This window comes from Mustela putorius, unplaced genomic scaffold, assembly GCF_011764305.1.
Source record: "Mustela putorius furo isolate JIRA1106 unplaced genomic scaffold, ASM1176430v1.1 tig00000695_pilon_pilon_pilon, whole genome shotgun sequence".
NCBI lineage: Eukaryota > Metazoa > Chordata > Mammalia > Carnivora > Mustelidae > Mustela > Mustela putorius.
Genome location: NW_025421447.1, coordinates 7248998 through 7264425, shown reverse-complemented (window position 1 = coordinate 7264425; position 15428 = coordinate 7248998). Strand labels below are relative to the sequence as shown.

Sequence of the window (15428 nt, the reverse complement as noted above, 5' to 3'; positions counted from 1 at the left end):
CTTACATCCACTCCTAACATCTCCCACTCATTTTGGAAGACTGTGGAGGAAACAACCAGGCACAATGGATGACTAAACCATGATTAGTTATTCTGTAATAAACATACAAGAATTCATAAATTCAAAATAGTATTCTCCTTAAATGGTTACTTTGGAGGACTCCTCTTTCATTTCAATAGAAATGTCTCCCCCCTTGCTCAAAACATTAAAAAAAAAAAAAGTCCTTTTAGGAATTACCTTCAGGGGCTGTTTGGAAAGTCCTCATAAGAGACCTTCCTTCAACCATCGTCACACATTTACTGTATTTGTCATCGACTTCATTCATTAACTTAACAAGTATTTAGCTACTGAGTCCCACTATGGTACAGGGATACAGTGGTGAGCAAAACCAGACTCATAACACCTTTGCGGAGTTTATGGATGGGAGAAAGCAACGAATAGCCAGCAAACAAACACAAGTTGTCCAAAGTCCAGAGGCAGGTGCGGGCCACTTCCAGAGTCTACAGTGGCATCTGACAAGGTGAGGCCGTGCTCAGCGGTGAAGGGTCAGCAGGTGAAAGCAAGAGGGCTAGGAGAAGCATGCAGAAGGGAACATGCACGCCAAAGGTCTCCAGAGCTAGAGGGTGCCAAGAGCGGATGGAAGCAGAATGGGAGACTTGGGTAGTTCAGAACATACAAGACCACATCGGGCACTTTGGAATATTTTCTTCATCCTAAGGGCACCAGGAAGCTGTTCCTATCGGTTATTCAGTGATACATACAAATCACCCCTCCCCCAAATTTAGTGGCCAGAGACAACTTTTTAAAACTTTATTTTCCCCCCCATTATTCTGTGGTTTGGCTGGGCCCTCTGCTCTTTGCACCTGGGCTCACTCGTGTGGCTGGACTGAGCTGGCAGGTCAGCTGTGCGAGAACATCAGCTGGCCTCATTGCTACATCTGGCCATTGGCTGGGACGTCTCAGCTCTCCATGCAGCCTCATCTGCTAGTAAATTTCCTTACATAACAGACTCAGGGCTGGGATCCCAAGGGATGAAGGCAGAAGCTGCAAGGCCTCCAATGGACTGTGCCCCAGAACTCACACAACATCGCTTCTGCCATATTCTGTTAGTCACAGGAAGTCATGAGCTGAGCCCAGATTCCAGGGATAGGGAAACAGACCCCAATTTTTGCTGGGAGAAGCAGCAAAATCACATGGCATAGGAATTTGGGGCTACTGAACTGAACTATCACCACATTGAAAGATTCTAAACGGGAATGGAAATGATGTGTGGTAAGACCTGGTTAGGCTTCAGATCTGGAAAGGTCACTGGTGATCTTGGGAAGAGGGTCCTGCCAGGGTCTGAGCAAGAGATGATGGCAGCCTGGACCGGGGTGGTGTGCTGTGGGTGGAGAAAAGTTGGCGGAGCAAGGAGACATTTAGGAGGCAAAATGAACAGGGCTTGCTGAGAAGTTGGTAAAGGAAGGTGACAGCAGAGGGGAGGAGGTGGTTAAGGATGACACTTTGGTTTCTGGAGCTGGGTAAAGAAAGACGTGGGAAGCACTAGAGGAAGTGAGGACTTGGGACAGAGAGATCATCACTTTGGGTTTCTGAAGACAAGCAAGAAAGGAAGGTCTGGAACTTAGAGAGGCTCTGACTGTCAAAACATTTTGGGTAGAACATTTATATAACACATCTACCCTAAAAGTTTAAGATGTAATCATCTACCAAAGATATCAAAAGATGCAGGGTGCCTGAGTGGCGCAGTTGGTTAAGGGTCTGTCTTTGGCTCAGGTCATAGTCTCATGTTTCAAGGTCAAGGGATCAAGCCCTGAGTCAGGCTCCCTGCTCAGTGGGGAGTCTCCGTCTCCCTCTGCTCCTCCCCCTGCTCATTCTCTCTCTCTCCCTTTCAAATAAATAATCTTAAAATAAGTAAATACAAGATCTGAGGAGACCTCTGAACAACATCCCAAAGAGAAGTTGCCAAAGAGTTTGGTTGGCATAAGAGCATCGTTGGCATAAGTCGATAGCTTCCCCCACGTGACCGTGAAGAAATTACAACTCAGAAGTTCTGAACTATTTGCTAGCAGATAATGGTATACCTCCTTGCAAGAGAGTGTCTGTCAGGTCTGTGGCAATTTAGTTAAAGAACAAAACCAGCTCCCACTGCTTGTTAAAGCCAGTTCATACCATGTGCGTAGAGAAGCCCACCTTGTACTGACCGAGAGATGGGTGTTGCCAACATTGGGTACTGAGAAAACGCAATGTACACTGGGGGCACAGGATAAAAGCAGGGAGCACGCTCTGTTTTCTGTGGGCCAGGCCCTGTTCTAAGCACTTTGCTCATTCAATACCATTAATACCCACACTGTCCAGATGAGGAAACCAACCGGCCCAGAGAAGTTAGGTCACTTGCTTGGGCTGTCACAACCCCCGATGCTGGAGGCTAGAATCTGTCCTCAAGCCAGCCGGCCATAGAATCTGCCCTACTATCTTCACAACAGAACCTGGGCGGCAGGTCCGGGAGAGGAGGGTGGGGAGGCAGTCGGAGGTGGGCGTGGTACCACGAGGCAGCGTAGGCTGTGTGTTATGTCCTGTTTACTCGTGGGGCAAATCACACCCTGAGTCAGAGCTCAAACTGGGCTGCTTTGCTGAAACCATCATGGTGTGTGGGTGTCCAGGTCTGGCTACTCCGGAAGGAAAGGATTCCCAGCATTCCTGGGAGGAGGCCCATCTAGGATCCTGCATCCAGGTGTCTCCGTAGACTGAGATGTCAGGTGAGAGGCGAGCAGTTTGAGAATGAGTCTGGGAAGTTGGCCTTACGAGAAGCCAAGGAGGGCGCGTATAATACAGCAAGTTGAGGGCTGCCTCCGTGCCAGTGTCCAGGAGCCCATGAAGATGGGCAGAACAGGCAGTGCCATCGGCTCTGATGGCCTGTCTGGGTGGGGCTGTGAATGGAGAGGGCGCAACTAAACCAGCAGGCCAGGCGGGCTGAGGGGACCTGACCGGTGGGCGGCCGAGGACTGGGGTGCTGCCGGGTCCTGGAGATTTGCACACAGACTGGGGGAGCGCCAGCTTGGTGTTCGGGGTCAAAGGAAGGCGCGGAGGGCGGGAGGGGCGGCGCGCCTCCCACCGTCCTCCGCCGCGCAGCTGGGAGCTGCTGATGCGGCTCAGCAGTCGCTGGCATCCCCGGCTTCGCGCCTCCGCCGCCCCCGCGCGTGCCGCGGCTGGGAGCGACCAGCCGGCGGCGTGACGCCTCGCGGGGCGGGGCGGGCTCTCGCTATTAAAAGGGGCGGGAGGCGGCGGCGCCCGCCCCAGGAGCCGACCCGGGCGCGAGGAGGGCCGGCTCGTTGCGTCGGCCGAGCCCGCGGCGGGTACCATGCAGCTCCTGGTGAGGGTGCCGTCCGTCCCGGAGCGGGGCGAGCTGGACTGCGCCATCTGCTACCGGCCCTTCAACCTCGCTGGCCGCGAGCCCCGCCGCCTGCCCGGGACGGCGCGCGCCCGCTGCGGCCACACGCTCTGCACCGCCTGCCTGCGCGAGCTGGCGGCGCGCGGCGACGGCGGCGGGGCGGCCGCGCGCGTGGTGCGCCTGCGCCGCGTCGTCACGTGCCCCTTCTGCCGCGCGCCCACGCCGCTCCCGCGCGGCGGGATCGTGGAGGTCTCAGTGGACCCAGACTTGTGGTCGCGGCTGGAGGACAGAGCGCGGGCGGAGCGCAAGCCGGATGAGGCGGGCGGCCCGGTCCCGGGAGGCGGCGACGCCGAGGACGAAGACCAGAGAGAGGAGGGGGTGTTACCCAGGAGCGCGGGCTGGCGCGCGCTCCGGCGGCTGGTGGAGCGGGTGCTGGCGCCCGCGCGCCGCTGGCGGCGGCCGCTGCCTAGCAACGGTGAGGGGCCGCGGGGGGAGGCGCCGGGCTGCGGGGGGTGGGGGGCGCGTGTGGAGGCGTCCGGGATCGCCGCGGGAGGCTGCGGGGGTCGGAGGGTGAGGTGCGGCCGCCGGGGCGGAGTGGGTGTACCCGGGGTCACGGGGGAGTCTCGGGGGGCTGGTGTTGGGGGCACCCTGGGAGGCGACTGGGTGGGGGCATCTCCGGGGACAGGTGAGTGGACTCCCGGGAAGGCGGGGTGGGGGGATGCCCGGGAACGCCGGGGGAGGCTGCGGGGGCCGGTGAGGGGGCACCGGGGGAGATGGCGGGGTTAGGGGGCTCCCGGGATGGCCTTGGGAAGCTGGGGGGGCTGGAGGGTGAGTGGGTCTGTCGGGGGGGCTGCGGGGGGCTGCGGGCGCCGGGGGCGGCGTGTAACAGGGGTGGCCGGGCACCAGGAATCGTCCCGGGGAGGCTGCCGGGGTTGGGGTGGGGGCGCCCGGGATCGCCAGCCCGGCCGCACCCTCCCGCTGACACTGACCCTCCCCGTTTCCCCCAGTGCTGTACTGTCCGGAGATTAAGGACTTGGCTCGCATGAGCCCCTGCACGCTGTGACCGCGGCGGAAGGAAGGTGGTCGCTGCATTCTCGAGGCGCGCTGGAGTGCAGGGTTGAGGCCAAGCCACCGCGCGCCCGTCCCGGGATTGGCTTTTGCAGGAGTTAAGCCTAGGGCAGGAGGGGCCGCCCTAGAATGGTCCCGGCAACGCGGTGTACTGACTGGGCCAGGCTCGCGTCCTCGGGGGAGAGGCCCCGGGATGGTGGAGACGGGTCCGCATTCTCGTGGGAAGGACAGAGAATGTGTCCTTAGCTGTGAATGGCTTTTGTCCAGGGCAGCTCTGGCCATTTGGAACAATTGGGCCCATTCTAGCAATTCTGTGTCAGTGGTTTTAAATTTTTTTTAAAAAGCTAGGGCGAAGAGGTCGATTTTTGTGTCCTGTTACTGTCACTTCTATGGCATGTTAGCTGAGAAAAAATATTTTTCCCCCCCAGGGCTGGTATGCTCATCTGCCCAGAATGGTAGTGTGTTCCTAAAATTATTGAGATGCCTCTGTGCCTCGCTTCATTTCAGTCTCTCTTCAGCCTGTGAGGGCAGGTATCAGGGTCCAAAGGGCATTCATCTGAGGCATCTAATTAGGGCCAACCAGGGATAGGAAAGCCGTTTGGTAAAGGCATCACATTTTAATCTTTTTTTTTTTTTTTAAGATTTTATTTATTTATGTATTTGTCAGAGAGAGAGCGCTCACAAGTAGGCAGGCAGAGAGAGAAGCAGGCTCCCTGCTGAGCAAGGAGCCCGATGTGGGACTTGATCCCGGACGCCGGGACCATGACCGGAGCTGAAGGCAGTGGCCTAAGCAACTGAGCCACGCAGGCATCCCTCACATTTTAATCTTTTTATCTGTCATCTTTACAATCACATGGAGAATACGGTCACGACTGGAAAAAAGATGCGTATCCTACAATTAATTTTTTTAAATTTTTTAAATTTTTTTTTTTTAATTTTTTTTAAAGCAAGCACTTGAGGGGGCAGGAAGGACAGAAGGAGAGGGAAAGGCGCTCAGGCAGGCACTCTACTGAGCCCGGAGCCTGACCTGGGACTTGAGCTCATGATCCTGACTGACACGATGACCGGAGCTGAAATCCAGAGTCTGAAGCTTAACCCACTCAGGCACCCCTTATCTTGCAGTTTTAAGCTTGTGCCCCATAATTGGACATCTCCTGTACCCGGTGCTTTCTATTTTTAAATCCTATAAATACCTTAGGAGAGTAGAGTAGAGTGCGGGAGCCACAGCCGCATCACTGGAATTACAAAATCTCCAGATTCCCCTTCAGACTGAGCCTTAACCAGAACCCCGGGCGATGTGTAGGCAGGTAAACAGCGCAGCGGCACTGACTGCGGTCCTAGACTTGCTAGGATGTCCCCTTCTGTGGGGGCAATATTTGGAACAGTTGGTATAAAGGATATAAATTTCACTGGAGGTTGTAAAGGGACGTTCTGTTACTGAAGAAGTCTGTGTGTGTGTAGTTTATTTATTATGTGACATTTTCCTGTGTTAAAAATGTGAATTTATGAAATATAAACTTCCATTTTTATAACCGTATCTTGGCATCTTCTTGTGCTCGAGTCCGCTTCTGTGTTCCCTCTTGGGGGAGGCCCTTCTCAGTGCTCCCCGGAGCGCAGCCCCCACCCTCTCAGGTCTTGTTCCAGAATGTCTGCCTTTGTTTGGCGGTGGGAGGGCAGAGAGAGCAGTGACTGCCCTGTCACTGGTGGCTGCCGGCGTTCGGGGCAGGGAGCGGGTACTCAATACAGGTTTATTGCATTTAGCCTCAAAACCGAAGTGTCTGGTCCCAACCCAAGAAGCTGTGGGGTTAGTGAGCACGTGTCGGGGAGGTACTAGCAGTTCAAATCTACAAGGATGACCCGCCCCCCCAACTCTTTAAAAAGGGGGGGCTCTGCTGCAGACTCGGGGTTGTACCTGTGGAGCTGTACTGACCTCTGCTGACTCCTGGGGGAACTGGGCAACTGGAAAGCAAAAAGAGGCTCCAAAACGTATGAATGCGAGGATGAATGCGAGGCGGTTTAGATCCTGCCAGGCACCCTCTCGCTTCGCCTCTGCCCAGTAAGCCCTGCCATGGCCCTGCTATCGGCCTGAGGACCCCATAGGCGTCCTGGCGCTCACCCTCCATCTCTCCAGCGGGCTCTTCGTGTGGGGGATGGGGCCGGAGAAGGAGCCTCAGTTTCAGTTGATGATCCAAGGAAAAAAAAAATAGGAAGTCACGAGATCAAAAAAACCAGCAGAAGACGGGTGACACGGAACATGAGAAAGCAATACCGGGTCTTTGCTTACCCCTCCCCCCACCAGAGAGGTCCCGCACTCAAAAACAACAGAGCACACAGAAAGGAAAGTATAATTTATATGTACAACCAATACACCTGATACAGAAGAGGGGGTCGGGACAGCCCAGGAGTGGGTGTGAAGAGACCGGGAAAGGGGCAGCGAGAAAGGGAAGGGGCCGCGAAGAGGAAGTGGGGGGTTCGCCATGCAAACTGCCACTGTCCCCGGCCCCTCCTGGGGGGGAGGACATGCCCAAGTCTCCCCCGCCTGCCCTCTGCTCTTTTGTTCTGGTCCCGAAGGCAAGGCAGTCTCGAGACTACGCCCCCTGCCTGATCCACTCAAATTCAGTCCGTATCGAGGCCCTCAGGAGGGAGGGTAGAAGTGCTCCAAGGACCCAAGCCCCCAAGGTGGGGGCTCCCCCACTGCGGGCCTGTAGCGTTTTCTCCCACCCTTTCTAGGCAACCGGGACCCTAGAACAGATTGGGGAGCTCCTCTTTGGCTTGAGGGAGTATCGCCCAACCATCACTCTCTTTGGGGGGGGGTCCCTGGTCCCTAGGGAGAGGGGAGACAACCCCCCAACACAACATGCCGTACGCACGAGGTCACTGAGCCAGGGAATGGCGCCTTTATTCTGAGGCTGAACAGCAATCGACTCCCTCCCCTGCAACTGCTCCACCCTCCTTTCGGGGAGAGGAAAGGGAAGGAAACATGCAGCTCCCCTCTCCTCTTCCCTTCCTCCCTCTCTAAAGTCCCCCTCCTCTCTTCAAAGCTCTTCTCCCCACCAAAGTTCCTACAGAACCAGCGAGGCTGATGCCCCACATCTGTAGATGGAGCTCGAACTGCAGGGGTGAAGGCGACCGCTCTGCCTCTCTCCTCCCCCCAGCACATTTTGGGAAGCCGCGCGTGTTCGGTGGGGGGTGAGGATACTTGGAAGACCCTGCTTCACCGCCTCCCACTGGGACCTCTTCTCACCAGCACAGTCTTCGAAGCGCGGTGGGAAAGGCGCAGGGGAGTGGAGAGAGACAAAGGGCCCTTCTCAAAGGAGTCGTAGAGAGGGGCAGGGGGGCACCTAGCCCAGAGGTGGCCCAAGGGGTGGGGAAGGTGGAGGATTGGCAGCAGGTCCCAGAGCCTGAGCTGGGGGTCGGCCTCGGGCACGGGGCCTGGGTGATGCGCTGGCCTGGGAGCCTGTCAGTCGTCTATACAGATCACCTCCCCGGCTCGGGGCTCCTTCCGATCCAGCCCGTCTGACACCAGCGCCCCCACCATTTCCTTCTCCTTCTTCACCAGCACTGGAGGGCCGTTGGTGGCGGCTGTTTGGGAAGGAGGCAAGGGCGTGAACCCCAGCTTCGCTCCCAAACGTGGCCTCTTGACCATAGCATGTGACAGCTAGATTACCTCCTGCCACTGCTACTTAGTTCCCAGGGCAGCAGGGATGGGAGCAGGGCGAACCCCTGTCCCTGGGAGTCCCGGTGCCCATGACAGACCCCGTCCCGACCCTCACCATACCCCCTTTCCGAGCTCCGATTCTCCTTCCTGGAGGTAGTGGTTAAAGCCACTGACACCTTTGGTGGCATTTCGGACAGTGGGAACGGAAGAGAAGTCGGGTTTGGGAAGAACAAAGGCCAGAAAGACTCGGTTTCATAAAACTGTAGAAACTCGCAAGGAAGCGAGATGGGCTGGACAGGTAAAGGGGGGCTAGGCAGGGCCGAAGCTCAGACAAGCAGGGAGCTCACCTGTGATGAAGGAGCCTGCAGGCATCTGGCTGTAGTTGGCGCCGGCGGCGGCCAGGGCCCCGACGGGGGCGGCGCTGAAGGCCGCCCCGTACCCCGGAGGCGTAGCGTAGGGCCCCGGGGGAAAGGCCTGGAAGAGAGCGCGCGCCCATGTGAGAGGCTCCAAAGTCTGAGGGGACAATGGGGGCCCCGCTCCAGCACTCCCGAGGGGATCACATACAGGCGGGGAGACTCGAGGGTGAGGAGTGTGTCCCAGCAAGTCGTTTCTCCACACCGTCGAGAGCTGCCGGAAGCGTGTGTGTGGGGGTCGGAGGAGGACCAGCAGGGACAACTGGAGTTGGGGGGAAAGAGGGTTACCGGTGTGGGGTGAGGCTCCGTGCCCTTGCTGGCCAGCCGGCTGAGGATGCTGCGCTCGGACATCTGCAGGCGGGCTGCGATGGGGGGGATTCGGGACAGCGTGGCCGGCAGGCGGGTCACGTCCGCCTTCATGTCGCTCAGCAACTCCTCCAGCTGGTTCAGAACTGGGGCCCGGGCCACGGAGAAAGAAGGGCAAGAGAAAGACAGGGAAAGGGAGGGATGGAGCCAGGAAACGACGAGGAGTCAGAGGGACACAAAGAGAGGGAGAAAGAGACACCAAGGAACCAGAGACCAAGAAGATGACAGAAGGAGACAGAAAGAGCGACTCGGAGGAGAGAAAGAAGGAGAGAGACCAGATGAGCAGAGGATAGACAGAGAGAGAGCACAGGACACGGGAGGCAGAGGGACATCGGGAGACATGGGGCGGGGGGTCGTCAGAACATTCCATACTGCAAGAGTGACGTTTTGTGGGTGGGGATGACGGGGAGGAAATAGTCAGGAGACGTGGGAGGCGGTAACTGGTGTCACAGATTTCAGGAGTTGAGGTTTTCATGTGTGAGGGGAAGGGAGATTAGAGAATCAGCATTACAGATTTGGGGAATTAAAACAGGAATCCAAGGGGCCACGAGTCAGTTGCTAGTCAGACAGGGTTAGATGGTTAGAGGGGTCTGGAGTCGAATCTATCATCATCAGGGGAAGAGGGTTTGGGAGGAAGGGTTGGAGTCAAAGGGAAGTTTCGGGGAGAGGATCACAGAGTGGGACAGGGGTAGTTTCTGCCTGGTGGGGTGAGCGAGACGCAGTGGGCGGGGGTACATGACTTGTGCGACTGGGGGTAAGGACTCTGGGGGACTACACACAGGCCACGGCCCCGGAGAGGGTGCTATTAGCTGTAGGGCAGGCGTGTGGGCCAACGGAGGAGTTCGGCCCTGCGGAGGGACGCGCCACAGTCTCACAGACTCTGGGTGAGGGGGGCCAGCCCCTCCGCCAGGCGCTGGTGTGAATGCTCTTAGGACGGATGAGGGCCGGCTTGCACAAACCCAAGAGGCTCAAAACCACGGGGTGGCTGGGGGGTGGGGGTTGGGGGTGGGGGCAGAGGTCAGAGGGGGGTGGTGCGGAGGGTAAAGGGGTCAGAGGGGTGGGAAAATTTTGAAGGGTGCGGGGTGAAGACTTACGCAGCGCTGTGGGCCCTCCCCCGCGCGGGGCCGCCGCGGCCCTTACCCTTGTGCAGGACGGCGTTGGCCGGCTTGTTCCCCGCCAGCGACTCCTTGGAGAGGTGCTGGTGGCTCTCGGCCAGGCATTCGGCCTCGGCGAAGCGGGCGTGGAGGGCCATGGCGGGGTGCGCCGGCTCCTGGGACAGGTTCAGGTAGGCTGCCCGCCGAAGCTGCTCCTCGATCACCAGCGCCTGCTCCAGGAGCTGGGGGGCCCGGAGGGGAGTGGGGGGGCGTGGGCATCTGCCAGCAGCCGGGCCCGCTGGAGACCCACACTGCCCTTCCTGCTGGCCCAGAGCACCCCAGCCTTCCACCAAGCCCACACTGACCCCAACACATCCCGGTCCCAGACACAAGGGTCTACCTGGCTGTCCCCCTACAGGAGTTAGCCGTCCCCACGTTCCAACCACACCTGGACCCCCGCTCTGACCCGAACCCCTCTTCACCACGGTCCCTCCTCTCCTGGGTCCCCACCTTGAATCTCCGGGCCAGGAACTTATTTTTCATCTCCAGAAAGTTCCCCTTATTGGCTTCAGTTTTAAACGGCTCATTGATGATGGCAAACTGAGCGTCATTTTGGATGTCCTGCCACCGTGCGTAGCCGTGGCTGCGATGCAGGAAGGGGCCGTCAAGGAACCAAACAGGGTGGCACTGTGCGGTCCACACTCATTTCCTCTTGCCCGTCCCCCCAGGGTGACACCACCCCCTTCCCGGGGTGTGGACTCCTCCCCCATCCAGGTTGAAAAAACCGCTTTTTTCCTGCATTTCTATCGAAGGATACAGGACAATCCCGGCCAGAAGCCAATAATCATGTCTTCGGTGCCAGATCTCATTGAGTTTCCCGGAGCAAATAGCCGCCCGCTCCTCGTTCTGCCACAGCGTGTGAAGCTCTGGAAAGCGGGCCAGAGAGAGAGACATGGGGTGTGTCAGCAGTGTGAGAACCATGGCCAGCTCGGCGGCAGTCAGAAGGGAAGGACCCGAGTCGGGGGGAGAGGACCGAGGGCTCTTTAGGGAGAAGATGGAAAGGTCTGGTTCACGCTGAGGACCAAAAGCTGTTACAAGCAAGGCTCAAGTTCAGACCAGGAATCGAGGAAGGGTAAAGAGGGCTCAGGAGTCCGGAGTGCAGCCAAGGAGGACGGCAGGTGGGGTGCAAGCCTGCCCTACCGGCAGCGACTTGGAACAAAAGGCAGGCACCACAAGGGAGCCTGAGAGGGCAAGCACATCCCGGTGAAGGGCGCCCACCTGTGAAGCCTCCGTCTGCGATGTTGAACATGAACCGGGGCTTCTCCACCTTCTCCTCGCGCCGGCTGTTGGGCCGAGGCTCATCCCGGGGAGGCCCCGGCCGCAGCTCCCGCTCCCCTTTCACGTCTTCTGCTAGGGCAGACGAGGCAGAGCTCACCGCTGTGCTCAGGCCCCTCCCGGCTCCCAACGCTTTTCCCTGGACTGGCCTGGCCTGGAGCAACTACCCCCCAGGCCCCAGGCTTCGGCTCCCCTGGACTCCACCTCCCGATGCCCTCAGGGACCCGGGGCACAGCGCTTCCACCCATTACCTCTCTTGCCCAAATCCCCTGTTTCCCCCTCCGGCCTCTCCCTGTGCTCCTGGCCATCCAACGGCTTCTCCTCCCCCCTCTCTCCTGGCGTCGACTCTGTGGCTGTGGGAGGGGTAAGGGACAGGAAGGGAGGATGTCACCCTCATCCCATGGCCCCAGAAGAGGGAGCTCCTGGAGTCTAAGCCCCTCATCACCCCTAAGCCCATGCACCCACCTGACTTCTCTCTGTCCCCCCGGTACCCAGGCTCGGGCTCCATTTCTCCAGGGACTCCCGGCACCTCCTCCTCTAGAGGGATCTTTCTGGACTCCAGCCGCTCCCCAAGTGATGGGGCTGGGCTAGGGACATCAGCCTAGGAGTCAGGATGGAGTCAGGATGAAGCAGAACCAGGCACCAGGCCCTCTCACTCGCACCCCCTGCGGGAGCCAGGCAGCCACATACCTCTGTCTCCATCTTCTCCCCGATTTTGCTGTTCTTCTCAGGCTTCTCCTCCTGGTTTTCTGCTTCATCCTTTTCAAGCGGTGTCCTCACGCCATCTCCTTTCTCACTAGGAGCTGGGGTAGCTGCAGCGGGAAGCAGAGTGAGGAGGCAGAAAACCCCACCCTGACTCCAGTCCCTGTCCTAGGGCTCCAGCCCCACCCCCATCTCTCCTGCCGTCTAGTTACCAGGCTTCGAAGTGCAAGGACTGTTGGTAGCAGAGGCCTCAGGGGTGGTGGGAGACGTTTTGGTAGGAGAGGAAGCTCTGGAGGAACGCTTAGAGTCGGCGCTGGGGTCGGGCATCAGCTCGGGCATCGACCAGCGCCCATTGATGTGCTCAAATTCCTGTACCTGAGAGCGGTAGGGAGCGGTAGGGATGGGTCAGCTACAGGCACTGAGGGGGTAGGGGGTGGTAGAGACAGGTCAGCTGCAGGCCCCAAGATGGGCAGAGGGTGGCAGGGACGGGTCAGCTGCAGGTACTAGCCACACAGGAAGCTCTCCCGCCAGTCTGAATCCAGAACCCGGGGATGCCAGGCAGCGTGGGGATGGGGCCTAGGGGACCAGCTCGACTCTGGGCGAAGGACAGACTGATACCTTCTTCTTGACGAGAGACATGACTCCAATCCGGGTCAGCACTTGCTGGCGACTCAGGCCCTCCCGAGGGACACCATCAGCAAAGGTCTCTGAGCCATCTGCCCCGGGCTCACAGAGGTGACGCATGAACAGAGACACATAGGCTCTGGGAAGTGTAGGGTGGGATGCAGGTTAGGAGGGCCGGGCAGGGGGTGCGGGTGGCGAGGCGGTGATGAGGGCACAGGGCTTACCGACACCCTAAAACCCTACACTGCCCAGAGCCTACCAATCTCCCCAGGACCCGCCCTCCACACCCCCCCCACCCTGTCTCTCCCTGGGGTCCTTGGCCTTGGTACTTCGTTCCTAGGCCCCATCAGTCAGCTCGTCATCCTGTCTACCAGCTCCCCGGCCAGTAAGTGTGAGGCCAGGACAGCCCGGGGCCAGGCGCCCCTCTCCAGCGCCTCTCCCCTGCAGGCGGGGGGCAGCCAGGCCTCTGTGCTCTAGGCTCGGCTGAGGGGAGGTGGGGCAGGCTGAGCCCACGTCCCAGGAAATCGAGCCCGGAAAGATCGGACCAGGCCATGTGGCCGGGAGCATGGCAGTCAGCTGAGTAAGTTCACATCACGTGGTGGCCGCCAAGACACAAGCACACCCGGAGCTCCCCCAGCCCACAGCCCGCTGGGCCCGCAGCACCAGTGCTCACTTGAACTCCTTCTCTGTCTTGCCCCTCAGGTCCCGCACCAGCCACTGGGTGGTGAAGGCGTCCTGTGGTGGCATCCCCCAGCGCATCACAGCGTTGAGGAAGGCCTTGCGCTGCCGGGTGTTGAATCCCAGCACCTGGGGGCCGCAAGGGAGGGCGTGGACTGTCAATATCCGGTGAGGGAGTCTCACTACTAGGACCCCCAACCCCAGGGAACTCAGCCTCGGGGCCCCACCCCCAAGGGGATACTTGGAGGCCTGAGGCTGGCTCCCACCTCAATGTTGCCCCCAACTCGCGCCAGCAGCGGAGGGAGTGGCTTGTCCTTCTCATTCCGGAGCTGCCTCTTTGACTGTCGACGCCCTGGGTGTGGGGGAAGGGAGGGTGGCCTGGTTAGGGGGTCCCCCACCTCCTCCACCTATTAATCCTTCTCCACACCCAGCCCCTGAGACACAGAATCCGGGGAAGGCCTAACACAAGTCTCAGGCGCTTCTAATTTCCTTTTAAGTGCTTTTTGACCTAGAAACGGTCTAGAAGAAACGGGTCCCCTTACAGGACTAGTAGCCGGGCCAGAGGGGAGAACGTAAACTATAAACTTTCTCGATTTTCCTTCTAGACATCCCAGCCCATACGATTCTCTATGCCCCATTTTGACAGTGGAAAAACTAACGGACGTTCCGTTCTTTTTATCCGCGATCTTTACTCAGTCAACAGAGAAGCACTCGTTTATGGAAAAACCACGGACTTAAAGGACACCAGGGAGTGAACCGGGAAGAGCTACGGCAGGAAATCAGGAAACAGGTGCCACCTTCTGGACGCTCGTCGAAGTCTTCATCCTCCTCCTCCGATCCCACTGAGTACTCGGACTGGTTATCTGTGGGGAGAGGGCACTGCATCAGGGCCAGCTCCCAGGGTAAGCCCACCCGGGGGCTCTTTCTGGCTGGAGCCCCCCCCCCCCAGCCAATGCTGTCGGACACTGAGGCCACATATCCTGGATGGGGTCCAGTCACCATGTACCCGGTCCCCAGCCCTGCACCTCAGGTGCCAGGCGAGGACTCTGGGTGTCCGGCGGGCCCCTGCAGCCACCAGCTGGCTGGGATCACCCGCAAGCCTGCCCAGCCTCTAGGCAGCTCCTGCAGACCCTTCTGAAGCTCCTGTCCCTCTAGGGGGGGGCGGCCCTGACCCCTAGGCCTCCCTCTCCCTCTATGTGCCCACCCCCTTGCCCCAGGCCTCCAGGCTCCTGGCCAGCGCACCTCCCTTCCCGGTCCCTCCCTCTGGGGCTCACCCTGGTCCTCCTGGGCGGCATCATTGTAGTTGACCTGCTTCCGGACCCGCTTGCCCTTGCCCAGGTTGCGGGCCAGGTCCTCCTGCTGCTGCTCGTAGTGGTGCCGCAGCAGCTTCTCCCAGTAGTCGGGGTCCACGTTCTCCTCCTGCTTGATGATCTCTCGTTCGATCTCCTCAATCTGCAGGCAGCACAACGCACACTCACAGCTTCCCTCGCCGGTGCCCAGCGCTCACGGCCCGCAACCGCATGCCTACTTCCCCGCCGCCTGGCCTCTGCGACTCCCGCGAGAATCTTCTGGACACCGCACGTCCTCTTCGTCTCTTACCTGCAACGGGCTTCTCCTCCCTGCTCCCCACGTCTCCCCTGAGCCTGTCCTCCGGCGCCACCCGCATCTGTCCCACCCTGACTCGCAGACACCCTCTGTGTATTGGTACTTTCTCCCCCGAGGTTCTCCCCAAAGTCTGGTCTCACCCCTCAAACCAAGGAGCTGTTCTGCCTTTTGCCCGGCGTTACGGTAAGAGCTCAGACTCCCCGCAGACTCCCCATTCAAGCCCACGGACGCTGCCCCGCAAAGGTGGCCCAGGGTACACCGCGCCCACCCTGGCGTCTCACCTTGTCTTCCTCCCGCACCACATACTGGGCCACCTTGAAGGAGCTGAGATACTCGTTCATGTTCTGCACATCCGTGTCCTCCGTCGCATCCTGGTTCCGGTCCAACAGCCGAGCGATGGCCTCGTTGTCGTAGTGAATCACGCTGCTGTCCTCCTCCTTGTTCTCCCCTGGTGGAGACGGGGAACCAGAGGAGACTGTGAGTTCCAACCGGAGGAA

General features: G+C 59.2%; 2 protein-coding genes and 1 non-coding gene across 15 annotated transcripts in view; 1 reads left to right on the top strand and 2 right to left on the bottom strand.

Moving 5' to 3' along the window:
• The first annotated feature begins 3282 nt into the window (after positions 1-3282).
• Positions 3283-5993, top strand: RNF227 (ring finger protein 227). The gene is made up of 2 exons (XM_045083339.1): positions 3283-3863; positions 4396-5993. The coding sequence occupies exons 1-2, from the start codon at positions 3359-3361 to the stop codon at positions 4449-4451; spliced, it is 561 nt and encodes a 186-aa protein (XP_044939274.1). The 5' UTR covers positions 3283-3358; the 3' UTR covers positions 4452-5993.
• Positions 5994-6789: 796 nt separating this feature from the next.
• CHD3 (chromodomain helicase DNA binding protein 3) overlaps positions 6790-15428 on the bottom strand; it is a 24546-nt gene continuing 15907 nt past the window's right edge. For 5 of the 13 annotated variants that reach the window (XM_045083311.1, XM_045083315.1, XM_045083314.1 and 2 more), the window contains exons 24-40: positions 15213-15379; positions 14601-14778; positions 14124-14189; positions 13593-13678; positions 13322-13455; positions 12643-12787; positions 12237-12399; positions 12013-12134; positions 11788-11923; positions 11574-11675; positions 11266-11397; positions 10805-10913; positions 10498-10630; positions 9988-10229; positions 8816-8979; positions 8462-8588; positions 6790-8038 (exon numbers count right to left, since the gene is read on the bottom strand). In XM_045083311.1, coding sequence (XP_044939246.1) covers positions 7798-8038; positions 8462-8588; positions 8816-8979; positions 9988-10229; positions 10498-10630; positions 10805-10913; positions 11266-11397; positions 11574-11675; positions 11788-11923; positions 12013-12134; positions 12237-12399; positions 12643-12787; positions 13322-13455; positions 13593-13678; positions 14124-14189; positions 14601-14778; positions 15213-15379 — 2447 coding nt within the window. In that variant the 3' untranslated portion in view covers positions 6790-7797. Of the gene's footprint in view, positions 8039-8461; positions 8589-8678; positions 8790-8815; positions 8980-9987; positions 10230-10497; positions 10631-10804; positions 10914-11265; positions 11398-11573; positions 11676-11787; positions 11924-12012; positions 12135-12236; positions 12400-12642; positions 12788-13321; positions 13456-13592; positions 13679-14123; positions 14190-14600; positions 14779-15212; positions 15380-15428 lie in introns of all 13 variants that reach the window. The other 8 variants (XM_045083321.1, XM_045083324.1, XM_045083317.1 and 5 more) reach the window with 7 other exon arrangements.
• Positions 13036-13180, bottom strand: LOC123392970. The gene has a single exon (XR_006607692.1).